Source organism: Opisthocomus hoazin, chromosome 2 (assembly GCF_030867145.1).
Source record: "Opisthocomus hoazin isolate bOpiHoa1 chromosome 2, bOpiHoa1.hap1, whole genome shotgun sequence".
In the NCBI taxonomy this organism is placed as follows: Eukaryota; Metazoa; Chordata; class Aves; order Opisthocomiformes; family Opisthocomidae; genus Opisthocomus; species Opisthocomus hoazin.
Window position 1 is genome coordinate 91,202,496 of NC_134415.1, and position 27,613 is coordinate 91,230,108.

The following is a 27,613-nucleotide window of genomic DNA, read 5'->3' on the forward strand; positions in this document are numbered from 1 at the left end:
GACACTGCACCTCACGCATCAGGGGCGGACAACGGAGCACTCGTTGGGGGCCCACCCTGCCTCTTGTGCCTGCAGGCCTTGGCTGTTCATGATGTCTCCCTTATCAAGCTTCTCATTCTGGTTCTCCGAAGATCTCATCACCTGCAATGTTCATTTACGAGGTGATCAGGCACATAAACAGGCATCCTCTTGCTGTGGGAAGGGCTCTTTGACAAACAGTGCCTTTATCCTGGGAAGCAGCTTCCTGGATATTAATTAAGGCAAGAACAGGGACAGTATGTGGCACCAGCCTTGCGTTAAAAAGCCCTACTCCAGAACCGTGCTGGGATGCTCAGAGCAGGGATATTGGAGCCAAGGGGTGTGCTACTAAACTAGGATGTCCACTAGATATCCTATCCACCTACTCCTATTGCAGCCTCTGCAGCCTAACACCAATGTGTCAAGGAAAAGGATTACATTGTGAAAGTGCACAGAAATACAGCTGTGGCTGCCAGAACTGAAGCTAGAGAAGACAGGAGAGCACCAGAAAGTGTGTGTCTAACAAGTCTATGAGAAAGAGAGAGGGCTAAAGAGGGGAAAAAAGTGCTTCATGCGTAACTGTCCTTCCTTTCTCCCCTTCTGCTCCTTTGAAAGAAGTGATTAAGCCATGCTGCAGGATGTCAGTGGCACACCCTGTGATGGTGGAGATAGGTCTTTGTACTCAGCACTCACGTATGTCTCAGGAAAGCTCTTCTAGAGCTTCTTTAATAATTTCCAAAGCTCTCACGGAGGACTGGTTCTGACATGGGGTAAAATGTTGCAGACCTTGGTTGAGCAAGCGTGAATTCCACAGCCAGTCAGCAGTACCTTCAGAGAGCATGGGGGTTACCTCTCCTTCATTGTGGTTTCCTTCTAGGAAGTGGGTTGCTCTGTATTGTTCCTCTAGGTCACTCAGCAGAGCTGTTTGGGCAACGAGCTCTTCGCTTTACTCTGGAAGCCAGCATTGAACAAAGGGTAATGACTATGTCTTGACTTTTTGGGTTAAATGTTACTAGAAGTAATTTCTGGAGCTTCTCCAGAGGGCTACCAGTAAAAGGCTTCTTTTGCCACTATATTTGTTCCTGACATCTCTGTTGCAGGGTACAACAGCTTACATCAGGCACTGCAACACACTTGGTTTCAAAATATCCTGGAATGGACCAAGAATGGGCCACTCGCCTGCGCTGGATGGCTCCTAGAGGAACTCGGGGTACTGAGGCCAAGGGAGCCCTCTCTTCAGGGACTGGCCTTGAGATGACTAAGAGCTGTCACAGACTCTGGCAGCCAGCTGGGTAAACGTCCCACATGGGTGGAATTTCTCATGCTCTACCACAAGCACTCCAGGGTGGTCTGGCTCAGGAATCAACTGAGCTGCTAGGAATGGTGGTTCCCAGCACTTTTCTGCTTGGAGGTGTTACAGGAATAACCAGACTTCCCTCTTCAGCCTTTACATAGAAAGGAGCTTTCTCTGCTGCCCTTCTAGCTGTATGATTGAGAGAGTCTGAACTCAGGTCAGCCACTTCTTACCCAAAAGTGAGAACCCAGAAACAATGACCTGACTCAATGGACTTCAGAAGACTGTCAGTGTCATACACGATGTTGTTGGCTTCTCATACAGCTCATCACCTCCATGCATAGCTTCATTTTGTCCCAGCTCACAAAATCTCTGAGACGTGCTGTCGTTGCTTTTGCAGGGCTGAACAAGACACGCTTCCTGCTTGGGTATGCTCCCAGCATTGCAGAGTGGGCTCCAGGGTATGCCTTAGAAGACAGAACGATCCCCCCGCTGTTCCTTCCCTCAGGAAATCCTTTGGACATCATTTCCATCCTGGTGGAGTGGGGATCCTCACCCCTTCTCTCTCCCTCATGTCTGTTAAAAGCATGGATTTTCATTGTTATGCTTAGTCCAAACAGACTCCGTCCCTTCTGATGCAACTGTGTTTCTTTCTTTTCTTGATATCACTAACTGTTGTTGGACTTGTAGCATTAACTGAAGTTAATATCTAATGTTTTTTCTCTGGTATAGTGATTTTACTTTAATAACATCAAAAGAAGAAGTACTTCTGTTGAGAATAATTCACTAACTACTTTGCTTGTGATTGAGGGCATGGGGAAAAGGAGAGAGTGGCTGCTGACTGCCTGCAAGTTTTTGGCACGGCTGTACACACCTTTCTCAAGCAGTATGGCCAGTCAGAAACGTGTAAAACCCTCTCTAGAAAAAAACGCTCCTTCCATCCCACAGCAGAGCAGAGCTGGCGTGGGAAGGAGCCGGTGACTAATACCATCCCCTGTAGCTGGTAGGGAACAGTCATTACTTCTTCCCTTAGAATGGAACAGCAACCATATGTGGTTGTTTGAACTCTTGCTGCTGCTGAAAGCAGATTTAACTTCCTCAGTCTCTTTTCCCATTCCCATGGTGCCTGCAAGCCATGGTTCACTGTGGACAAAGTGCATTTGACCAGTACTGCTTAGACCTCCTGGATGCAGTGCCTAGATTCAGCCACGTATCTCTGGCACATAATGCTTCATTCCTACTTGACTGGAAACCATTATAATACTGGTATTATGAGTATTTATTGCCTGCTCTACAGAAATGCTTAGGTTCCAACCAAAGAAGTGTCTCAGATGTCAGCTGTTACTGAGACCTAAAAAAGAGCCCTTAGGCCAGAGTTTACAGTCCGGATTAAGGAGCTGTACATGAAGCAGGCTGTTAAACAAATAATCAGGTAGGGAAAAGTATCAGATGGAAAAAAGGATCTGGGAAAGGTACCATAGAAATCTAAAATAAAACAAGTTTTGAGATCAAAGTTGGATTTTACTTACACATTTATTGTTTGGTCAGAAAATGCAGTTTGGAAATCAAATCCACAGACTAGCTGGGTCCTTCTTGCCTGACCTGTTTAATATCTAGTTCTTAAATACATTTCCCGTGAGGAAACAGCTAACAAGTAGTCAACGTGGAGAGACAGGCATCCTACCTGTCATGGGCACCTACTTTAGAATAAAATCTCTTATCAACTGGAGCAACTCTAGGTGACTAAAGCTAGGTCAGACAAATCCCATGTGCCTCAGTGTTACCAGAATGTTACTTCATTTCTAGACCACCCCTCCGGTGGCAATGTAATGATCTCATCACCATTTTACAAATCAGTGATTTATGATGCATAGAAAATTAAGATTCAAAGTGTCACCTTCTCCAGCCTCAGCCTCCTAAAACATGGCTTTTCAGAGTACTCAGCTGGGTGTAGCCCTTTTCTCAAGCACGGGACAACTTCAGTTGTAGCCTTTGGTAGTTCTACGCACTGCAGACCGCTGCTCCTCAAGTCAAGAACCAGGTGACATGATCACCACTTAAAAACCCAAAGTGAGCAGTGACCAGCAAAGTTTCACTAAGTGATTCCAAAATGTCCTAGTGAGCCTATGAAGGTGAAAAGGTGCTGAAGTGCTGTTCTTCAGGGTTTTTCCAGTGACTGTATAACCATGACACCATCCTTCTCCTATAAACCCCTGTCTCATGTCTTATGCCCTTTGTACTTCTGCAACAAAAGAGGTATGAAGGGAGGGAAAGCACCCTCCTTCCCTATACAACTCTGATCTCCCCCAAAACAAGCTTTTTTCATACAGAGAATGAAGTGGAGAGATAGGAGGTGGCCGTGTACTTCAAGACCCCACCATAACGCCTTTTCACAGGGGACTCAGTCAAAACAATTTTAACGCTGGCATTGCCTGATTTTTCTCAATTTGACTCTGTGACCTTAACAAGGTTTTTAAAAATAATTTTGTCTGCAATGTCCTAGGGTTTTTAAAAAAGCAAACGAGGACAAAAACAAAACCACGAGTTCTATCTTGTGGCAGCATATTATTATCTCCATGGTACCGCAGTTGGTTTGGAACCTCTAAATCCACAGTACAGACCTCTCCCTGCTGACTCCTGCCAAAATGACAGACAGTGATGGCATGTTTTCATCCTTTGTGGCGCAATATCGTACTAGGTCAGGCATGGGGTTTCACAGAGACGTGCAGGAAGCACAACAGTGTCACATACGCATGCCAAGGTCTCTGTAGAGAGATGGGCTTCACTGGTTACCAGTAAACTCTTTCTGCTTGTTCATTCCATCTTTGATCCCTCCTGTCTCATCTCTTCCAGCATGTTTTCTTTTTTTCCCCGTCTCTGTCTCCAGGTACTAATACTCTTCTCTTTGCCTCTATTATCGCTCATTTCATTCTCTGCTCTGTCATTCCTGTGAGTTCATTTGATTCCAATGTCCTGCCCTGCCACCAGGCTACCAGCCAACTCATTATTTCTTCGACTAGCCCTCCACTCCTCTCCACATGTCTGGCCTGGATCTTCCCTGGCTCCCTCTTCCAATCCCAGTCCCAGATTCTTTCTTCTGCTTTCCATTCCCAAAACATTTATGTTGAAAAATACAAGTCAATCACTTAAGAGCATCTAAGAATGCATAAATAGAAAGGTATCATCCTTTTTCTGGGAGATTTGCTTATTTGAAGCTGACATCTATTACTTAATCGGAAGGTAAGCAGTTCGTAGGCGCCGTGTCCATGCACTGTTCGTCTGGGGTGATGCTGCACTCTGCTGGATGCGGCTCATTCCGTCACTTGCATTTTTTAGTCTCCCTGCAATTATTTCCTGCAATTAGTTTGTATTCAGCACTTTTCAGTAGAAGTACAGTTTTGGCACAAATCATTTCTACTTTGCAGCATTTCTTTTCTTGAAAGCTGACTGACATCCCTTTTTATGATTTGGTGTCCATTATACTCAAATCCTAGGATATAAGAAAATTAGAGGAAGAAAAAACGATGAAGGAGTCAAAATACATCCGGCTATCCAGGTGCTTCCTTTGTGTTTGCCAGACCTCAGTTCTGCAAGTGCCATCTCTTGTGAGAGAGGTCTCCATAGTCCATGCCCCTTTGACCAAACATCCCAAATACGATAGGCTCCAGGCATCTTTCTGCAGCTCTTCTTCCTTAGAAGCACCGCTAAGGAAAAGCCTGCATGAAATTTGCAAACAATCAAGGACTCAACTGGTCTAATTAAAACAGAATGTACTAAGAATGTATAGGAAAGCCGGAGTGGACCGAAAGGACTTGTCTGAGTAACCAACTCAGTTTACTCAGCCAATGTCAGACCAGGGAGGTACATCTTGGATTCATTACAAAGGAAGCAATATCTTACTTGTCCTCCACTTCTATCCTCGGGCAGCTGTCTGCAAGACAATCTCTCTCTTCCTCTCCTTTCTGATCCTCCTGACTACAGCGTCTGAGAGACACAGCCTCTAGTGTCCGACATTTCTCGTCCCTACTGCTCCCACAAACACCCTTCCTTTATAGCCTGTGACCACTTTCATGTTCGAGTTGTGACAGATTTCATTACCTTACAACACGGGCTGGTCGCAGTTATATTTCAACAATGAAATGTCTGCACCATCTGGGATAAGAGTCTCTCTTCTCTCTACAGTGGTTAACACCTTCTAACATGACCCTCATCCCTGCCCCCTCCAGCTAACTCTGGAGTTATATTTCCCAATTTCCTTTCTCAGAACTCGGCATTTCAAAAGCCTCTTTGATCTTGCCATCACCTCGGCATGCCTGAAGGGTAAAGATGTGTAGACCATGGTTTGCATGTCAGTCTCCCCTCATTCAAGGTGTTGGACTGCCTAAGTTGATTTGTCCGTAAAGCAAGAAGACTGGTATTTTCGTACCTTTTTATTATTGATATTTCTCCTCCATAACACCGATGAATTATTGAAAATTAAAGTCCATCCATCCCAGTGGCTAGGAACCTTACTACCTTTTGGTTCATGGAATTCTGTTTCTGGACTGTGTTTAGTTTTCTATTTCTCATATCTAATGCGTTTGCTTCCTGTTTGACCTGAACTGTCAGCAAAGCAAAAGTAGATTCAATCAGCGTAATCACAAGCAAAACAGAAGTACAACACTGCACTTCTGACTCCTTATTTATGGCAGAGACGGGGATGCAGGATCTAAAAGGACTCACATATAAAGAGCCAGTCCAGTCAAACTTTGGATTAAAAAATCAAATGATGTATTCACACAAGAATGGTGTCACGCTACTTAGCTGGTAGTACCCTGATCCCTTAAAAGTGTAAATGGCATTAACTTTGCTCTTCCAGTGCTATGCAGCAACCAAAGCCAGTACTTTACAGAGGCCCAGGACAATATCAAGCGATAAATATTTATCTACACAACAACCTCAAAAATCGTAACTCTCCCTGGCTCCAGCTCTGGTACCTTCCTTCTGACGCTGTCCATAACGTAAGCACTTCCCAGTCCCCAAAGGCCACGAACACAGCAAGGACCCAGTAGACCTCTTCTTTTGCCATATTATTTTGCACACTCACAAACCAGCTGCTGCTCCTGAGCTATTCCCATGCAGCTTAGCATGACTGCCAGGAGGCTCCTCTCGGAAAATTGCAAGCATTTCCCTTTAGCTCATCCCTTTCACCATACATCTCACATTTCAGAAACAGGTTTTATTAAGCAGCAACGTGCTTATTCTGCCTGTTGAAATGCTACCGCCATAGCTAACAGTAACAGTAGCTATTGAGCACTGTTAAGTGAGACTAGAGACACGGGGAATTCAGAAGGGAACTGGGATCTCTTGGCACTGGTGATGCCAAATAGTGTTGGTGACATTATTATTCCTATTCCACTAGACAATGCTGACTTTTAGAACAAAATATCAAGCTAAAAGGATCAGTTTGCACCAATCTCAACTGAAAAGTGTGTTGAAAAGGTGTAAAGAGTTACCAGCACAACCCATTTCACAGTTTAAATGGAAACTTTATTTCCTTTTAATTTAGAAGTGCACATTCATTTGGAATTTTAGCTGATTTATGCTGAAATGGGTGGAAAAGTATGAAGGCCAAAACATCCTTTCCACTTTTCAGTGGACCTGGTTCATTTTTTGTTCAGGTTGTTAGTTCTTGAAAATGCTTAAAGCATTGCCTTTCTGACTGGCTTTCGAGCAGGACTTGCAGTTTCGTGCTCCAAGCCTTTCCCGCACAGCTCCAGCACTGCTCGCCAGGGCCGGGTACGCGAAAACCACCGACCAGGCCCACGGGCGACAGCAGCCCGCGGGCGACGACCACCCCGCCTGGCACGAACGCGAGGAGTGCGAAACAAATGCGGGGAAACATTTAGTCTGCCAGGCAGGATCTGGACACCAGGCGGACTTGGACCAAGTCCCGGGAGGTGCCGAGGACACTGCACAGCCCCGAGGCGTGGCACGGTACCTCACCTTCTTCAGAATGGCGGCGCCGGTGGCAGTTCCCTGGCAGGCCATTTTCCCGCCTTTTCTAGCGGTTCCGGGGTGCAGAGCACTCCAGGCAAGGCCGGGCGCCCCGGCTCCAGCTCCCATCGCTCTCCGGAAAACACCTGGTGTTCCTGAGGGGCTGCCAAGGCTGCTTTCCCGCAGCCCGGGGTGACCGGCTGAAGCCTTGGTGCGGGGTGACAGGCGGGAATGCTAGCGAGAAACTTCATGAGGCGGCATTAGGCTAACTGAGGCACGTGGGCGGCGGAGAGGAGGCAGCAGTCGATTTCCCGGTTTCCCCTTCCCCGTGGCTATCGGAGGGGTTGCTGCTCCCTCCTTGTGGGGCAGCTCCTGGCAGCATGGGCCCTGCTGTGGCCCCTGACCAGGCTGCCGGGCTTCACGCCGGAGGGCCAGAGGCCCCAGAAATGGGTGCTGCTGAGGAAAGGCCTCACACTCCGGGTCAGTGTTGGGCTGATCCCAGTCAGTCTCAGCCGATTGTAATCCCGGGTGGGAAAGGGACATGCTAATCATCTTTCCCCTCGTATTGCCATGCTTCAGAATATTTAGGGTTCTGCAGTGGATGCAAAACCAGACTAAAAGCTGGCATGGAAAAGGTCTCTCTCATCCGAAGCTGTTATCTTCTCTTCTCCTTCATATTCAGAGCGAAAAATTGAAAATAACATTTGGTTTAGATTACAAGAAATAAGAAGATAGAGTAGCCATGAGGGTAGAGCTTGTGTGTCTCTGCCAACGGAGCACGACAGACCTAGGAACAAAATGGCTGCTGCCTTCCCGCATCAGCAGCAGCGATGGAAAGGTAGGGAAAACACACACAACTCTGCCTTTCCCAGACATGTCCCTCGATGCTATCCATCCTTCTTTGCAAGTCCAAGGAATTGGGCTTGCACTGGAACTGGTGGGTGTTGGCATCTGTAACTTACAAAACAAGGTGTAAGTATTTTGCTTGACTAAGGGTCTTCAGGTGGTCAGACTAGTGTTACGCAGTTTATGAGTATTATAAGGGTTTAGATATTGCAAATTCATGTACAATTTTCCAACATATAACAAGGAAAGTGTGCAGCTGATACCAGTTCAGGGGTATTTTGTCTCACCAAAGGTGTTGTCTGCAGTCCTGCTACTCCTACAGTTGAACGGAGAGCGTAAACCTATTCTGTAGTGGGCATAGTCGTTGTCTTCACAGAAAGCTCCAAGTCTGTCACTCTCTTCCAGCTACCAACTCTGTTTTGAATGAGCTGCTGGTGTTATAGGTGATAAAATTGTAAGTAACCCTGAGATGCTGAATACCTGAAGGACAGGTAAAATCACAGGTGAGGGGGAAAAAAATGAACTGATTTCCTGTTTTCTCACAGTTCTGCAGTGGATGTGGTGTTCGAAGGATGTAAGAGAGGCAAGGTTTGTAGAGAGCGTTAACATGTTTTATTAGGTTATCTTATATAGTTGGAAAAATACGTACAAGCTCTCAGGCACATAAGCACTTCTTCAGAGAGCTTGCCTGTTTTTTCCACTTATATCCTGTTTTCTGGCATTCAGATGAATGTCTGAATTTCCAGGTGTCTGAATTTGTCAGAGCCTTTCAAGGCCTTTGTCAGAGCCTGTTATAGAAATCATCTAATTTATGTCTGAAATTTCTTTCAACCTATTTTATTTTCAAAAACGGGGTGTACGCATAAGCAGTTCTCTGATTGCATCCCTGATGTGTGTGTGTGTGCACCCTTAAATGTCAATATAAACAGCTGAAATAGAAACATGCAAAAAATTATTTCCAAAAAACAAGGTTGGTTATCAAAATATATAAGTATACAGAAGACTGTAAACCCATAGTGCAGGAGGTGAGAATGTTTTCTATTGCACAGATTTATTTCGGATGTGCCACTTTTCGGTCAACTCTTACTTGCCAGAAATAGTTATTAACCATCAGAGGGCACTCCTGATCCTACAAAGAAATAATGTGGTTTGCTAGAACAATGGTGAACAGTCAGACTTTCCTAATCTGGAAACATGCTTTACATGATTTATATCCCATTGGCATCTGGATTATGAGTCAACAGATGATAAAGTCAGATATTTATGACACCTCCATTAACCACCCTTTACAGCACAGTGCTAAATACTGTATAACTGATGCACTTGATTCAGAAGTCATTTGCAGCATAGTAGTTCTAGTGATTTCTTCACAATTTAATATAGTGCTTAGCTCAGGCTGTGAAGGAAGTTTGCTAAAAGAAATGATGAACAATAGGGTCTGTGTTTCTTTAGCAATGTCCTTCGCGTCCATATAAGAGTGTTAGTCCAGGTCAAGATGCTGTCTGGTACAGTATAGTATGACATTCACCTAGGAGCAGCTTGTTTGGCTGCATGTGAGAGGAGAGGCAGTCAGATAGGTTAGGTGTGTTGTACTTAGCAAAGAAGTGTGGTAAGCTTTAATATTTCCTTTCATATGGTCTTACACCCCTGCGAATTTTGCCTTATATGTCCTTTTGTAGGAGTGTCTTTCTTTTTCCTATAAGAAACATTCCTAAAGTATGCATTTCTTTTCTTTCAGTGCACTTCTATCCTCTGTTTGAAAGGGAGCGCTTCTTTGTCTTTGCAAAAGCAAAAACTTGAAAACAGCATAATTTCTGAGTTCATAACAGAATGCTCACAAAAACAAATCAACTACCAAAACATTTTTCTTCTTCCCTTCCCCTCTTGAGAAGATTTGCATGTTGTTTACTAATGTTTTACAAGGCCTGATGGCAACCCCTGACTCTAAGACAGGCATGGAAAGTGGGGGGAACCTGTCATAACTTTTTTTTTCCTTCCAGCCTCAACCCGGCAGCATATGAGCATGTTTATTCCTTCAAAATAGACAACTTCATGCAAGTGGTTATATGCACTCTCCTTGTAAAGCTGTTAAGGCTGCATAGAGGGATACGCAGGAAACAGGAACGTATCCAAGTGGAGGAAACAGCAGGCACTGCTTACATAGGTGCCCCAAGACCTCAGGGGCAGGGCTCTCATTCGGTCTCTGGTCTGGACTCTGTGTTTCTCCCATTGTTCCCATCTGTGTTTTATCTGACACTGATGCTGCTGCTTGAACCCAGCAGAAGACTTCCATTTGAACGGGTAGATCCTCTAGCATTTTACTGGGAGGAGACAGGTATGGACTTTGTGTTCAGACCTCTGTTGTGCCATTCAGTTTAGCTCCAGTGCTCTGCTGATTGAGCTTCAATGTCCATGTGGTTTCAACAGTGCTGAAATTGCTCCATGCTGCTGTGATGGTACAAACTGGGTTGACATCTAGCTTGACCCAAAATCCAAAATCCCAGCCAAAATCTGGAGAGATTTTGCTGGGTTTTGTTACTGCCATCCTGTGTCGGCTAATGGCTGGAAAGCTAATGTACATAGGCTGTTTCAGAGGCAGTTTTTAAGTTGCCTGGAGTGCGAGAGGGAAAGTTGCCTCCTTAATATTGTCATAATAGATTTATTAAATTCTAGAATTCATCTGCATGCTAAGACAATGGACAAATAACACAGAAGAGGTCTGATTACTTACCACTGTGTCTCATCTAGCTGACAGAAATACCCAATATGAGAGTAAGGTTGTTTTTTTATGACTAAAACCATCTTGTTTCCTGTATGTAACTTACTGTTGAGTACTTGGAGTTTTAGGAGGTAATGCTGTTGAATCACCTCTCTGTTTACAGTGTAGATTCAGAAATGATTTTAACTAAGAAAGTTCATCCAGAACTTTTCTGTGGCTTGTTAAAATGTCTTCACTGATAGCAAAGAATATGAAAACAAAGTGGGGGTTGGAGGACTGAAGAGAAGACAAGCCAAAGGTTGATTTCTCTTCAGCAGGTCAAATGTTTCCAAACGGGAACAAGAAACATATTTAATAGCCTGGCACACTCACGGGGAGCTGCCTGAGGAGCATGTGTGTATACACAGTGCGCTCCCAAAGGTTTACTGGAGCTTGTAGGCACAGACAGCCCCTGGGCTGGGTGAGTTTTTGGCTGGATCAAGGATGCGTGATGGCTAAGGTGAGCAGAGCAAAGCAATTGTCACTTGTTGGCAGGATACTTGGACTCTGTTTCAGGCCACGGTCAGATACCTAAATGCCATCTCAGCCCCTCTGGCTAGCCTGTGGGAAGAGGTGGGCTTCTGGAGAGCAACACATGGAGTCTAAACAAGAGACTAAGCAGGGAGATACCGAAAGGAATAGGGAAGGGGAGTTGTTTTCAGTCAATAGGAAACATGGACTGAATGTCCCTAAGTGCGGAGAACTGAGATATGGGTGGAATCGAGGCTATTAGAATATGGTTCTTCTTTTCAGTAGTTGTCTCTCCTACCTTAAGGAGGGAAGTACAGAGCTGAACTGTTGATGAAGAGGCCAAAACCAGTCATGCTACTCATGAGAGGGTTAATACCCAGCATGTCTCAAGATCCGTGCAGTCAGTGGCCAAGAACTGATGTGGACCATTAAGATTTGTGTGATTAGAAGAGCATAGCCCTCCTGTTTTGACATAATTTCTAACCCTCCCTTAGAAGGACAGTACAGTAGGTTTTCTGTGGTTCAGACTTGCAGATTGCTACGTATTTGTTTTTGACTTTTTTTCACCCATGGGAAATTATGACAGAGAGCAATTGTAATTGCTTGGCTGGAAAATTACTTCAAACTGTCTGGTGTTGACTGTCCATTTTGAAAGTAGTTCTCTTATCAGTGTCTCCTTTTTTTTTGTACTTTCCTCACACTTTCACAAGATTTATTAAATGCCCGTCTGCTGGAAAGAGTTCTGTGGGGATTTCTGCTCCTCTTAAATCAAGGGCAGCAGTCACAGGACTTACACTGCATCTGATCATAGGACTGTTTTTTCTATTTCCTTGAAATGATCCATTTATGTGGAAAAATGATCCAGGAATAATGAGATTCCTTGAAATTCGGAGATAAAGTCTGTCTGAAAATGGACTTCAAGGGGCTTAGGTGTGGTGGTGGCAGCCATTATAGCCCCCAAGGTCTGTTATTCTCTGCTTTCCCCAGAGGAGAGATAACTGAAGAGAGGTGTGAGGGCACACCGATTTCTGCCATCTCAGCGCTGGGGTGGCCACCTCTGGGATTGGGGAAGGGCACACGATGGGGCAGTGGTGTCTTCGGCTGCCTCGGCTCAGCCTGGCATTGCTGATCCAGAGAGACCACGGAGAGTAGAGGGTTTGTTCGGTGACAATCTTTCAAGCAGCCCTGATAAAGCTGAGATCATCCTATTCATCAGTGTTACAGAAGTGACGCCTGAGGTTGGTCAAAACATTGGGAGCATCGAGATGCTGGAAAGGGCCTAGTTGAGGTCTACTGAGGCAGTCAGAGGCCTGGAGGACATGCCTTTTAGGGAAAGGTGAAGGGAGCTGTGCTTGCAAAGCCTTGTGAGGAGGCAGCTATGAGTCAGTCAATAGCCTGCAACTGCTTGAAGGCAAGCTATGCACATGATGAAGCCAAACCCTTCTCGATAGCTTCAAGTGGCAAAAAAAAGGGCCACAGCATGAAATTGTGGCTTTGGAGGTCAGAATGGAAGTCAGGAATAATCTTTGCTCTTTGGAGGGTAGTGCAGGATACCCAAAGAGGAGGTGGAATATCTATCCCTGAAAGTTTTCAGGACTTGACTAAACAAAACAGTGGCTGACTTGGTCTGGTGCTGGTGATAGTCCTGCAGGAAGGCAGTTGGACTAGATGACCTCCAGAAGACCCCCCAACGTCAACATTTGTGTGAAAAATGTAAAAATTTTTCTCAAGTTTGACTTTAAAATAACTGTTTAAAATACTCTTTGCAAGAAACTTAGGAGAGGTGTTTTCTTTATTAAAAAGAATAGGCAAAAGTGTTCACAGAAAACTTGCAGCACCACTTCTCATTGTTTTAAACAATGCTAGTGACACCGTAGGCTTTACTTAAAAAATATTTTCTTTTCAAACAATCTTTAAAAATGAAGTTTTGTCACTTAATTTGCACAAAATAAAGAATTCCTTTTCTTTTCTTACCACTGAGTAAGTACTGTAGTTGATTAGGTCCATCTCCTTATCCAGTGTGAATAGCTGCTGCACATGTATGTGTGTGTATATATGTAGGATATCTCTGAAAAGGATAAACGCAAACATTTTTTCACTCAACAGACTGCTAGCTCTCAGTTGTCACCTCATAACTATAAATAATAGCTTTGGAGCTAGGTAGATTTCAGACAGAGGCACAGAAAGAGTGAGCAAATAGAGTTACTTTTTTCCGTATCGTTGGCACACCATTGTTCCGCTGTGGTCAGTGGTAGGATGTACAAACAGTATTTCAGATTCCATAGGAACCTGTTTTGTATTTATGCTAGGCCAGCCTCATGTGTTGCTCGACTGACCGGAGGGATGGGAATGATAACTAGCAGCTTGCTTGGGCAAGAAGGAAGAGGTATTCTTCCATAGTTAATGAAGAGGCAGAAACTTGAAACGAAATAGAACTAAGATACGTGTTTTTAGAACTTGAATTTGCCTGTGTCAGCTAAGTTTTGTCATGGCAAAAGTGCAAAGAGGAATGTGGGAACGCTTTCACCAGGTTGTCTTCATCTGAAAAAACAAAGCAAGAAAGTGAGAAAATTTTGACCAGAAATTGAACATTAGCCACTTCTGTGAGTCTTTAAATGTTAACATCTATGGAAGAAATACTATATTACTGTGGCTTTTCCTCAGTGCATTTGCAGGAAATGCCAAACAGTAACGGTCTCCGGTTTAAAACATGAGAGTCATGTGACAAAAGGAAAACGCACATGTAAAGCTGGTTACTGGGCTTTTACAATCTATTTTCTGCCTGCTTTAATGATTTTAATGAAGAAGTTAGCTTTTTTTTGTTCATCAGTCAGCTTTTTTCTATAATTTATGCAGGGTGGTAACTGCTACTGTGGCATCACTGGAGGAGAGCAGCGCAGTGGTTGCACACGGCAGTACTCTGGCAATGTCCTGCTGCTCAGGTGCTCCCAAGTTTGCTCCTGTCACATTAAGGGTGTTTTAAAATGAGCCATCATTTATGGATTCCAACTAAAAAAGTTTTCAGCTGGCCCTGCAGCGCGTCTTTATGACCATTTCCTCTGCCACGTATTTATCCTCGGAGAATTATGAAATGCAGAGACGAAGTGGTTGTTCAGGTTCACTGAAATGCACAGGAAGGATTTTTACTGATAATTTCAAATCCTGTATTAACTGCGTGGAAAAAATATTTAGTATCATTAGTAATCTGACCGTATAATTCCCTTTGCCACTTTATGGTATATTTTAATGCAGTTTTAGAGAAGGAGAAAGAAGGAGAAGCTATACTTGAATCTGACATAACTTAAAGATTTTTTCATAATGTTAACCTGCCACCTCAGATTCAGAGAATAATTGTTGTGGATTTCTAAATTTATATTAATGCTTTGCAGTTTGCCTACGTGAAATTGGGCTGGCAAAGAAAGTGGCTTTTCTGTTGTTCCACTGATGCCCAGTCAGCTAAGCAGTTGATAAGTGCACTCAGGCACAGAAGGTCACAGGGAAATATAGAACCAGTGGTTGCACAAAAATTGAGCCCTGTGCGCTCTTTCAGAATAAGTTACTTTAAGTCAGGTTCCAGTTGACATTCAGTTCTGTCTTTACATTCGTTCTTGTGGAAGTTTTCTTACAACAGTAATGGAAATGCTAAATGACCTGCTCAAAAGTTACATTTCTGTTTATTTTGTGTTTTCATTGTTATCATTAAGAGAATTATTTGGGCAAGTTACAGTAGATGTTGCTGCTGGTTTATAAATGTATCTGTACTTTCCTGTTTATTTCAGTACCAAAGGGCCAATGGCAGTTGTGTACAGTAATGCGAGTTCTTACCCGCTTAAGTCTGGTCCTGTGTGTATAATAAATGAGATCTACTCTGAAGAATTTGGAAAGCCAGGAGGTTGCAGGGTTAGCCTGCTATGAAATACCAGGGGACTGAGGCCCTGATCCCCAGTCCATTCTTATTTGTAAAAGCACTTCAGCACATATGTATCTCTAGGCATGTGTTTAAGACCCATTGACATCAATGAGACTTTAGCTGATGCTTAACCTCTGAGCATATGCTTAAGTTTCCTGCTGAATAAGGAGGGCCTTGAGCATATGCTTAAAAATACCCTGCTGAATTGCTGATCTCTCTCAGGCCTCTAGCCTGCCCCAAATACAAACCTTTACTTGCTTCTCTAGGTCACTTGTTTTGGCTTGGACTTCAGATTTTTTCTTCTTTAGCATTTCCTTTTCACTCAGCTGGCCAGATCTATTTTCTACAACCCCCATTATCACACACACATGGTGTTCATTATCACTCCACATTGCTCCACATTACAAAGTCGAGTACCCAGTTGGCTAATTCAATGCTTTCAGTGAAAGTGCTATCTATTTATAGTTTTCTGCTAATTTAAAATCGTGTATGGAAGAAGCTGTTGTCAGTTAGACGAACATACTACTTATATTCAGGTGCTGTTGGGATACAAACCTTTCACTATAATCCTTTCACTTTCTTCCACCGTGCGACATCATTATTACTATATTAGGTGGGATATTTAAAAGGTTCCAAAAGCCCATTGTAGCTTTTCCAGACATTTGGACAAGTTGTAATTACTGTTGGCCACAGTATTCAGTGCAGAAAATTTTCTTACCAAAAATACTGGTTTGTTTAAGCTGAATTTTTATAGTGTTATTTTATTTCCACTGGAAATTTTCAATTTCCCTGCAGCAAGTACGTCCAAAAGTGTTTTTGTATTGAATCAATGTTTCAGAATGAAATATTTTTTGATTATTTTAATTTAGCATGTTGGGTTTTTTGGTGAAAAAATAACAATATTTTAAGTCAAAGGGAAATTAAAACACCTCTTTAAAATTGTCAAAAATTTCCTATGATGAAAACCTACAATTTCAAAGGAAAATGTTCAAATAAAGGTTTTTTTTCCACAAGATATTTACCACATGAAAAAGATGTTTTCTGTTTACTCCTAGTCAACAATGTAGAATTTGCCTGATGTCTTTTATTACCACCAAGAGAAACCGGTGAAAGAATGCCCTCAATATGGGCTCACTATTTTGAATTTTTATGCATTTGTCATCGTGTTAGGGGACTGCACTGATGCAAGTAGTGGATGTGAACCGCCCCCCACCCCCCCACCCCAAATTCATGCGTGTCAAGAGAAGTGTTTCTTAGGATTAGTAATGGCAAATGAGAGCTGCTGAATGTGCCTGCAGCTCATGGATTTCTGTTAGAACATAGGATAATCTTAGCAGATACCTAGGCACATGGAAAAGGATAAACATCTCTCAATCCCAACAATTGTCTTTGGAAATGATAAAGAATTACTTAACTGTTGTTTTTCTTACCTGATGTCCACTTTCAGATGTTTACCACTGAACATTCATGACTAAAAGTGGTTTCCGCTGCACATACTGTTTAAATACATTTCTTGGATGAATCCAGAAAACCACCAATCAGTGAACTGAAACTCAAGCTCGTATTCTACTTGTCAAGAGATTCTAGATCCTCATGTTACACCAAAACATAACAAACTGTTAAGACCATTTCATGCTTCGTTGGCTTCAAATAAACCAGAAGTAAGAAGTACCCAGAAAAAGGTTTCCTTCAACTTTCATTTGTCTGCATCTGAATTTGCCAAAATTCAGATGTTCTGCATGCTTTGTGCTTGGCTTCAGTCACTGAATCTTACTAGCAGGGCAGTCGATTCTGTTTCTCTTTCAGGTAAGGAACAGAAGAATTGTTTTTTCACAGAAGCATTGCGTTTCAGCCATAAGGGTGCATTTGTATTTTACTGCCCATGCCGGCCCACATTGTTAGCTTGCAAGATGTCGTCCGTCGTCGATGGAGCCCAGAGCCTCCTTTCGGTAGGGCGGTTTACAGTATCGCCACAGGCATGGGGGTCCTGTGCCAGTGCCGGTAGCTGGCACCATCAGAGTGAGGATCCTCCAGGACAGATGGAATCCAGCAGATATTTTATAAGATTTGAGGACAGACCAGATTCTTAATTCAATGAAAAATTCCTTTTGCCTCTTTTGCTGACTCAGCATATTGTTTGCAGCTGGACTGGAGTGGGAATGCCTGTGTAGAAGAGTTATATGACTTTCTGGCAAAACTAACTAGTATGGAACTAATTGCAGCCCACCCAAACCTAGCAGGAGGCAGGGTTTTCCTTTCAATTAGAAGCATTCTGCTAGAAGGCAGCACACCAGATCTAATGTGTGTGTTCGGATGAATGCTTAATAACAGCTTTCGTGGGCTTTGGAAAAAAAAAAAAGTCTTCAGGAATGAAGGCAAACAGGCAATGGAATTTAAAGAAAAATATTAACTAAAGGATCTAACTCCAAACCAGAAGGTGGGATTCAGGAATTCTTTCCTGAAAACAATTTTTTATTTACTAAGGGGTTAGATCTGAAAGAAAAATCATAAAGGTTGATCTCATTTATTAAAATTCCTGTAGCAGGCTGGCACTGCTCATCTTTGCAACCCCTCTTGTTAGCTGAGTTTGAACCCTCTGGTTCTCGTGATCTCTTGTCTGTTTGGCAGGTGTAAGGCACTGACTCCACCGTGGTTGTAAGGTGAGGGGGGTTAGAAGGGAAATTACCTCCTAAAACACAGGGAGCTGTGATTTAGGAGAAGCATTTTACTGAAGAAAGCTGAGGAACAGCTTTGCTCAGTTGACAATCATGTTTGTGTTCTTGTTACTCAAATTGTCCACAAAACCAACTCATCCCCAGAAGGCTGAAGGATTTGGATTAAATATGGTGGAGGGAAACTCTTCAAAGCATGCTGTCTTGTCTGCCGGGGGGTAAAAATGAGGTCTCAAGCTGCCTGCTGTACAAAAGAAATTGTGAGCTGAGAAGATGGGAGTGGGAATGAAGCTATGGAAGAGCAAGGGGGGATCATCTGGTCTCTACTGAAGGACAGGCTAGAAGTGGTGCTGACTGAATGATTTACTCTCATCGAGTGGGATAGGGATCTTTCACAAAGGGCCAGAAGACAGGGAAGGGTAAGAAAGGCTGAGGGAGTCCATGCAGAGCTGGCCTCCAGTGCGAGAGGGGCTAAGGCAGGCCTGCGGTGCTGTGAGGTGCTGCCAGGGGAGAGCATGGGGGGCGTGGGAAGGGTGCTGGCCAGACCAAAAACTAACGTACGAGATGTCCCCATGCCAGGGGGCAGGAGCCTGTATTTGGGGAAAGGAGAGTAGTAACAGGGTGATGGGTTAAAGATGACCACCGCAGCACTATTGCTGGTCAGGCACGTCCGTGGGGAGGAGGATCTAGGGAAAGAATTTGTATCTACTGGAATATTTGTGGTCTCACTGGAAGGAGCTGGACTATTCTGCCATCATAAACAGCCGTCCTCCCCCTCATGTGTCGCTCATTATTTGGAGCATCGTATGGAGAACCTCTCTTCCTCCTCTTTTAGAATGTACATAGTATTTTTAACGTTTTTTTTGTGTTTTTGGGCACTAAGTGAAAAGGCCCTGCTATCTGCAGTGGACCTCTGGCTGACTGTCTTCGAAGCTTGGTATTTGAATAAGGATTATTTTCCATCCACTAATAGTGGAGAAAGATGTGATCTTGGTATTGTGGTGCAAGTTGCAAAAATAATATCTGCTTGCTTGGTAATTCCATCCTTTGAAGTATCCAGATTCTCTCAGGGGTGTATGTGACCTCACCTTCTAGTTACCAAACTTTTCCGAATGTCGGATTACACTCAACACCAGATTAGGAATGTGCTTGACATTTCTTTATAAGGTGCAGGAAAATATCTGGGTAGAGATGAAAGCAGATACAAGTGTAACTGGGATATTGGAATAAATTATATATTGCTACTATTACACTTCTATTCCTGTGCTTCAGCCTACCTTTGTGCTGGAGCTTTGGCTAACAGTCAATTGTCCACATACTTTTTGAGAATTCATGAGAAATTTGTTCATTACAAGCCCAGATCACCTCAGAAAAGGAACTGCAATGGTGTGCTCTGTAGCATTCATGTTCAGAAACAAACTGACTGACTACTTTTACACCCTTGGTTATTTACATCCACATCTTAAATTACAGTGGCATTACTGGTTCGGTAGAGTTGGCAGTCTGATGACTATGGACTACTGGAAATACCAGTAACGTTTCATCCTCCTGCTATTTGTATTCAAAATTTATGTATAGAAAACTGTGCAGCAGCACTTGAAAATGCTCCAGAAAAATTTTGTTAAAAAAACCCTAAATATGAAGAATATTTTACAGAAGAGTGAATGATCATATGCCTCAGCAAGACGTATCATCTGTCCTTCACAGATAAACATTTTTAAAACCCTGAGACGTAACTTCACAATGTGGAATAGGAAAGAAACAGAAGTTTCCTGGGAGGTACGCAGGGCTACTCTATACGAGTGTTAAGCTCTGGTCATGGCATGAATAACAGAGGCATCATCAAGATAATAATCTCTGAGCATTCAATATTTCTTATTCATTCTTATTCAATAGTGCTCCTATGGAGCATTCACTATTCTTTTGGCATAGCTTATATTAATACATTGTTGCTTTTCTTAGGCAGAATGTGTCTTAGTATTTATCATAATTTTAACTTGTTTAAATGAGTTCAATTCAATGAGCAGAAAAATAAACTAGGTGTGTCTGTTGAATTGCATATGCTAGTCTGTTTACTTTTCTTAGTATGTTTTGTACCTATTTGCTGCTCTTACTACTTTCCTGAACGGACTCCCATTTCCAGCTGGGGTTTTAAAATGGCATTAATCTCTTGCATCTTGACCTCTCTTCCTTATTCGACCCTTACTTCTGACATTTATAAAAATGGCTGTTGCCTGTACCTTCTCCTCACCAAGTGCTGCTCCACTTTTCTTAGCAAGTTCCTTCTCTCTGACCACTGCCTCATTTCTTTCAGCAAGCCATCACTCCTGTCTTTTATTCTGCTTTTCACACAGAGCAATGTATCTGTTCTCTCTGCCATTTTCTGGCTCTATTTTCCTCTCCTTATGACGCAGTAGGGTTGTCTGACTGTGAGCAGGTATGCTGTTTAAACTTTGTGTAGTATCTTACTCAGAATTAATGTTCTTATGTGGGTGAGTTTGTAGCAGCTCATTCACTCTGCTTTCTTCACAGTTCTTGAATAGCTGAGTCCCCCTCTGCTAAGCCTCAAGTCTCTCCTGCCAAGAGGATACAGCTTAGTATCTCCCAAGGAGGAACTTGTGACCTGTGGACCTATTTGATTATCCACACAGTTCTCTTGCTTCCTTCCAAATCATTACAGCCCCACCAGCATATTTAGAGCCCTTCTTCTCCTCCAGCAGACTAGTGGGAATGTAAAGGCAAATTAGATAGATTCAGTACTGGGGCTATTCTGTCTATGTCGATAAGAGCCTGTGGCCTTGTCTTACCACTTCTTCTGCTGCCACTCACCCAGCAACTCGCAGCATGGTAGTTTATAAGACAGAAGCAAATGACAGACAGGACCTTAGAGCTGAATAACACTGGAGTTAGCAGACTATGATAATAAAGGCTGAGCAGTACTTTTGATTTAAATGTTAACGCTTCTAAAAATTTTGAAACCTGCATGTTTCTTTGGATCACCTTGTACTATGCTTTATGTCGTGAGGCTTGAGATATAATCTTGATTTCTAAACTGAGAGTTGTTTGAACAAGGGGTTCCCAAGATCTTCTTAGCAAGTAAAAGCGATTTATGAAATGACCAGATGGCCACAGTGGATTTTTTGCTTGTTTCTTGGAGAAGTGATGGGGGTTGCACGCGTGCATCTGAGATTCATGCGATGCCTGTGGTCTCACCTTGAATGATCCCTGTCACTTGTCCTGCACATGCAATAGAGACTGAAGCATCTGCACATGATAGGACTAGGCAAAACGCTTTGCAACCAGCGCACTCTTAGGAAAGTGGGTGGCTCAAGGGTGTGTTCTGTGGTCACTGAATCTGCAAGAAACCCATACGGGGAAAGCTGAACCCTGTCCCTGGCAGAAACCTGACAGTGGCTGTGGGCTTGTTGTTATTGTTGACCTCTGTCTGTCAGGAATTACATTTTTATTTTGTTTTGACTATTGGGCAACATGCCCTCCTAATCTATAGTTAATTTAGAAGAGGCTCCAAGTTTTTTTGGAAGGCAAAGAGACCACATGTTTTCTTGTGCAAGTATTTAAGAATGACTGCTGATTTGTGGCTACTTTTCAAACCTAAGGGAATATTACAGAGAGCACCAGTATCTGCCTATCAGTTCATGTTGATTAAAAAGGTTGGAGATGAAGGACACTTGTGGTACTGTAATTGCACTTCCTGAATAGTGGACCTGCCTGTAATTAAGACCATGGCATTCCTCATACACATCCCTGGCAGTTTTGTTTGGCAAATGTTTTGTAAAAATTCTTGATTAGTTGTGCTGGTTCAAAAGTAGGAAATAAGGGGGAGGGATAACAGTGAGAAGGAATGTGAATCTGTATGGGATTCACAGGCTGAAGTCTGGCGTTTGAAGAGGTCAGGAAGGGGAGATCATAAGTGGATTGGAAGGAGCACAAAGCTATTTGTGGCAGTAGTGGAAGGAGGGGACCAGGATGGGTGTACTCAGCCTTGGGGAACTATTGGGGCTATTCATGTTAGGCCAGCGAGGATAGTCCTGTTCTGAATCGACATCTAAAGGAGCTGTTCTCTACTGACTATGGAGAAAGCCAAGAAGAATTAGCACCTTTAGGCTAAAATTAGCCTTCCTGAGTCCTGGAGTAATAGTCTGCTGTAGGAAATGACTGTGAGACCTCATCTACTCCACCACTTACTCCAAGGCAATTACCTACATTCATTGCAGGCATTGATGAAAGCTGTTAACTCTTTGTTAATAGATTTGGACTGTTGAATTTCCACTGCACCACTTCACCAGTCTTGCCAGAGGAACAGGTCTCTAATGTCTAAACGAAACCTCTTTTGCTGTAAGTTCAGAGCATTCTTGGCCAATTCGAAATGAGCCATGTTCTTGCTAACTGGTTAATCCCATGCACTTTGCAGTACCTTTTCTTTAAAGTGCTATGATCATATTGCAAATCAGTCTAGGTTTTTCTAGACTTAAATAGCCTGTTGTCCTTCAGTAATTCCTAATTTTCCTTGTATTCCTAGACATCTTCTCCAGACCCCCCACAGGAAACTCACATTTTCCATGAAGTGCTGTGCCACCATCTAACAATGAGACATGGACTGGAAGCATTACTGCTTTTTGACAGTGCTCTCATTGTTGCTTCTTTAATCAACTGCTGGTTCTCCTGGACTCTTTTTTTCATTCTAACCCATTAAAATGGCATTTCTTGATGCCTATTTTCCTGAAGTCCATCATACTTTTTGCTTTTTTCCTCTTTTTCTTCTAAAGAATCCACAGTCACAATCACAGTCGCAGCTTCCTTACCCTGTTCCTCCCTACTCCTTGGCATGGAGTCCGGACAAGTCCTCTCCTTTTTGCCCCAGGATGGATACATTCCAGGAACTTGCCAGGAAGGAGTTGGCTCACATAATGTAGACATCTAGACATGAAGTACCCAGGCCAGATGTCCAGGCTGTCTCTCCAGTCAGTGGATAGATAGAGGTACATTCAGGAGTGACTGACTCCATTCTACGATATCAGACTAGGATTAACAACCTAAGTAATTTGTATCTTCATTGACTATGAAAGTATTTGACTATGTGGCCAACTTGGATGAGACGAGACTTGCAATATTCCTTTTTCAACTAGAAGCTGGGAAGTTAAAATCTTAACAGATTTTACCAAACACCAAATTATACAGTTGAGGTAATTTTTATTACAGTCATCACGAGCTTTGCCGTGTGGATTTCCCAACGTGATATTATGCTGTGCTCTAATCCAAGACATCTCCAGTAGTCCTCTACCCCTTTTAACATTGTCCAAAGACCTTAAAGCAGCAGGTCTCTCATTTTTTTGGACCTCAGAGAAAGTGTATGTGTGCTTAATGTAAGACTTTTTCTGTCCTTTCTGCTTGGATGAACTGTAACCTTCTGTAAGTATGCCAGTTCTATATATTGTCCAGCAAATTCAGCTGCACCAATGAAGTCATAATTCTGGTCTTAGGTTAGGACTTGTGGCTTAATGTTCTTTTTCCCCTCACATTGTTCATGGAAAAGATATGGTTCATTGACCACCATCCTCCTTTGGCCTTCTATAACCTTAGTGTAACTTTATGTGTTATGATTTTAAGCCCTTCCCACAGGCTGCCCTTGTTTAACAGAATCACAGAATCACAGAATCACAGAATGTTCAGGGTCGGAAGGGACCTCTGTGGGTCATCTAGTCCAACCCCCCTGCCGGAGCAGGGTCACATACAGCAGGCTGCACAGGACCTTGTCCAGGTGGGTCTTGAATATCTCCAGAGAAGGAGAGTCCACAACTTCCCTGGGCAACCTGTTCCAGTACTCCATCACCCTCAGAGTGAAGATTTTTTTCCTCATGTTCAGACGTTTAACCCTTTCTTGAGAATATAAAATTCTAGTCTCAACCAGTTCTGGTTTAAAACTCTGCTCATTGTGTTAGCAAGCCAGCGTACAAAGGTATTCTTCTTTGTTACTAGGAAGCTTAGGATGTGAGGGATCCATACTGGGATGTTGGGCCACTGGTGAGAAAGCATGGAAAAGGTCAAAACACAAGTCCAAACCTGTTTGATTTTGAAAGTATTTCTCACCAGAAATTTGAAGGACAAAATTAAAAATAGAGTTTCTGTCCAAAATTTTGCAGTCCTGGCAAACCTCTCCACTGAAGTAAAATAAAGTGGTAGCTTTAAAGAAGTTAGTCAGCTCAGAGGGAAAAAAAAGTCAGCTTTGTTTTAGCAAAACTGGTTTGATGTGTTTTTTTTGTAGTTTGTTCCCAGTCTCCTTCATAGTGTGCTGATGCTTAAAGAACTTGACAGTGTAGTAGTGACAAACTTGAAAGTGTATATAAAATATAAAAGAAGAGAGCAGAAGTTTCTCACTGGAAATTTTGTACTGCAGAGTAGTTTGAAGCAGGGTTTTTCTTCATTCTAAAATTAGTTTGAGTCTGAGAGATCTTACAAGAACAAACCTGCATGCTTGGCAGTGTTCTACGTGATTTCCATCCTGCTCCAGTGTGAAATGTCGCGTTCTATTCAGGCAATGAAATTCCCTAATGATCTAATTTTTTCCACTGGCTTCAGAAAAATGGCAAACCTGGTTGTGATTGTACTTCATTAAGTAAAATAGTGGTTAAACAGTGTTTCAATATATTTCAGTTAATCTCCAGTTACTAGAGAACTGGCCCCACCTAATGCATACCATCAGACTTAAAACAGTTTAACAGGTTTAAGGTTCTGCATCCATTTTAATATTTCAGGCAATTGTTCAAATACCAGATTTGCAAGTAAGATATGGGACCATACTGGTCCCTTCTTGTGAAGAGGCAAAACTGTTTGTAACTTCAGCCTATGTGCCACATCAACCTCTTTGTATCTTTTTCTGTTGCTTTCTGAATGCTTGTAGAAGTGATCCATAATACCAACCAAATCAGGTCCAAACTCAGCTGAGCCCTTCTGCTCAAAACTCGTGGTGAATTTTGAATTCACCTTTTGAAAACCGCTGGGGAATTCATTGCTGGTCTCATTTGATCTTAGAGGAATCTGCTTCATCCTCTCTTCCCCTGTACCAGTGGTGGCCGTGGGGACCTAGACCTTCTCTGTGCTTGTAAAAATTGCTAGACCTGCTGAGAAATGCTGCCAGTGGTTTAGGAGACTGCCAAGAATGAGGTGTGTTTATAGATGGCAATGAAGGAGAGGTTACTGATGGCAGTTTGGCAACTGGTGGAGCTCTTTGTTTAACAAATGAGCTCATAAGAACTTGAATTCATGTGTGCAAAGTAATAGTGCTTCAGAAAGTAATGTAAAAGTTCATACATTGATTTCCTTGCTTTAGGTGTTAATGTTGCTTCTCTGTAATTTCTGGGTATCGGATTTGCAGTTGTTCAAGCCTGAAGCCTAGCTGCAGATCTGGGAAAAAATCATTTTATAGGGTATGTATCTCCTAGAGAACTTGGTCCCTAACTTTGCAAAACAAGAAAGTTTAGATATTTAAATATTTATAAATACAGATAATCTGTAGGTCTATTGTTTAGTCACAGACTTGAAACGAGCAGTCATTTCTGTGACTCAAGAAATGTTGAAATTCTGAAGAACAAGCTTTTATTTACAAATAGGACTCAGAATAAAGCTCTTTAAGCAGTTTATTGTAAGAGCAGGAAGACCAGATCCTCAACAAATTTGAAAGGTAAATTAACATGGCTTCACTGAAGTCAGAGAAATTGCATCTGTTTATACCAGTTGAGGATGACATATTTCCAGGATCTGTGTTAACGAGAGGCCTGGAAGTGGGTGGAGGCATGAAATTACTTCAGTATTATTACTTCAGCAAGGCCTTCTGCACATGTTCCTACCTCAAGACCACCACATAGCATTTGTCTGAGGAGCAGTTTTGTCACATCAAACTAAATGAGTTTCTGTTGCTGCTCTCAGCACTCAGTCTCGTCAAGGGCCCTTACATGGCTGCTCCAGCACACAGGAATGTGTTCAGGCAGGAGCTGTGATCAAAGCTTCCTGGCTCTACTGAAAACGGAGTCTGGACAGAGGAGCAAGACGTTTCTGCAGAGCAGCACACCCGGGGTGTGTGCTCGTGGGGAAGGCGGAGGTGAGCTGAGTGCAGCCAGCGGGGGTGGACTGCAGTTCTGATCCAAGTTACGAGTCTTCGCTTATGTTTCCTTCAATGTGAAATTATGTTTCTATCTATTTAATTTGATGATTTACTCCGATTTGTCTTTCTTTATTAGACTTCGTAGAAGAAAATCTAAACTCTGTATCAAAGAAAAAGCCAAGCCAACTGAACCAAATTGCTTGATGTAGGTTTTCCAGGAGTCAGTGACTGACATTAGCTGTAGCCTTGGCCATTTTTAGTTTTTCAGATTTCCCTGGGTCTAGAGCTAGGTCCTGAGTAGTTTTCTGCTTACAGGCTGCAGCAAATGTTTCAGGTGGAGTGAGCTCCCCTTTCCCCAGAAACGGAGCTTCTGAATATGGACTGGGAGTTGAACAACCAGTTTCATGGGGCAAGAGCACTGCCAGAAAAGTGGTCCACTCCTGCATGCTCCAGCCACTTACCTTGGGCTGGCTGTGGGACTGAGACCCTGCTGGGAGCTGATTCAAATCACTGAAGTGTCAGAAAACAAGCCCAGCAAAGAAGTGGCTGATTTTCTGCTGTGTAGTGAGTTAAATTGCCACAGCAAGGGTCCCGTGGGCGCCACAGCTAGCACAAGAGAAGGAAGGCCATCGCATGGCTGAAAGTCAGACAGGAGGGAAGGGGAGTGAGACACCCTCTCTAACTCCTTTTGGGAGTGTGCTCAATTGGCTCTGCTGAATGCGTAGCTGTAAATTAGTTGCCTGGGGAGTTTTCAGGCGGAAGAGCAAAGTGCCTGATGAATTGAGGTGCCTAAAAGGTTAGCAGTTCTGGAAAGCAGGCAGAGTGGATCACTGTTGTACGTGGGTTTTCGACGCTGAAGTTCCATCTTTGGCAGTATTTGAGCAAGCCGGATCCCACCCTGAAAGATCTGCTTATAAAACAAACTAACAAAAGAGTTGTTCTGTGTTTTTCACTGGAATGCCACTAACTGTGTTAATGACAATGGGGACCACCAATAGTGTGAACTCCCTGTTCTAATGCAATACTTCCAGGCTTCTTTAAACTGCATTTTATAAGAGGCATCAAAGGCAAAAAAATTCTGCATTAGCTCTATGGGAGCTTCATGCATACATCAGAGGGCAAATTTGGCCCCCAGTGTTCTCCCTGCAGTGAATTTGAGTCTCTGATAGCATCAGTGCAAGAAGAATAGAGCTGTAGCTTAGGAGGCATGTGGCATTTCCTGGCTGGGTGCAATGGATTCCCCAGCTGAAACCAATAAAAATCAGTTCAGGAAGAATTTTTCAGAAAATCAGTGGTGAAATTGACAGTCTTGAAATGCTCACACAATTCTTGCAGCTGTGGAGTCCTTAAAGTCAATGAGTTCCAGGAAAAATGACAATAGTTCTGGAAACTTTCCCATGACTGCCTCTGGGCAAGCATTCAGAATAGCTCGTTTACTCAACGATGCTAATTCATTAATCATTAGAGATACTTTTGTTCAGCCTCCTTTGAAGTTGGCCACAACTTTTCTTTTCTCCTAAGATGAAATGTGGTCAATTATATCCATACA

The 27,613-nt window shown here is 43.0% G+C and overlaps 1 protein-coding gene across 1 annotated transcript in view; it reads right to left on the reverse strand.

The window, feature by feature from the left end:
* Positions 1–18: 18 nt before the first annotated feature.
* LOC142364853 (hormonally up-regulated neu tumor-associated kinase-like) overlaps positions 19–27,613 on the reverse strand; it is a 92,675-nt gene continuing 65,080 nt past the window's right edge. Inside the window, 1 exon segment of the mRNA XM_075444979.1 lies at positions 19–141. Coding sequence (XP_075301094.1) covers positions 19–141 — 123 coding nt within the window.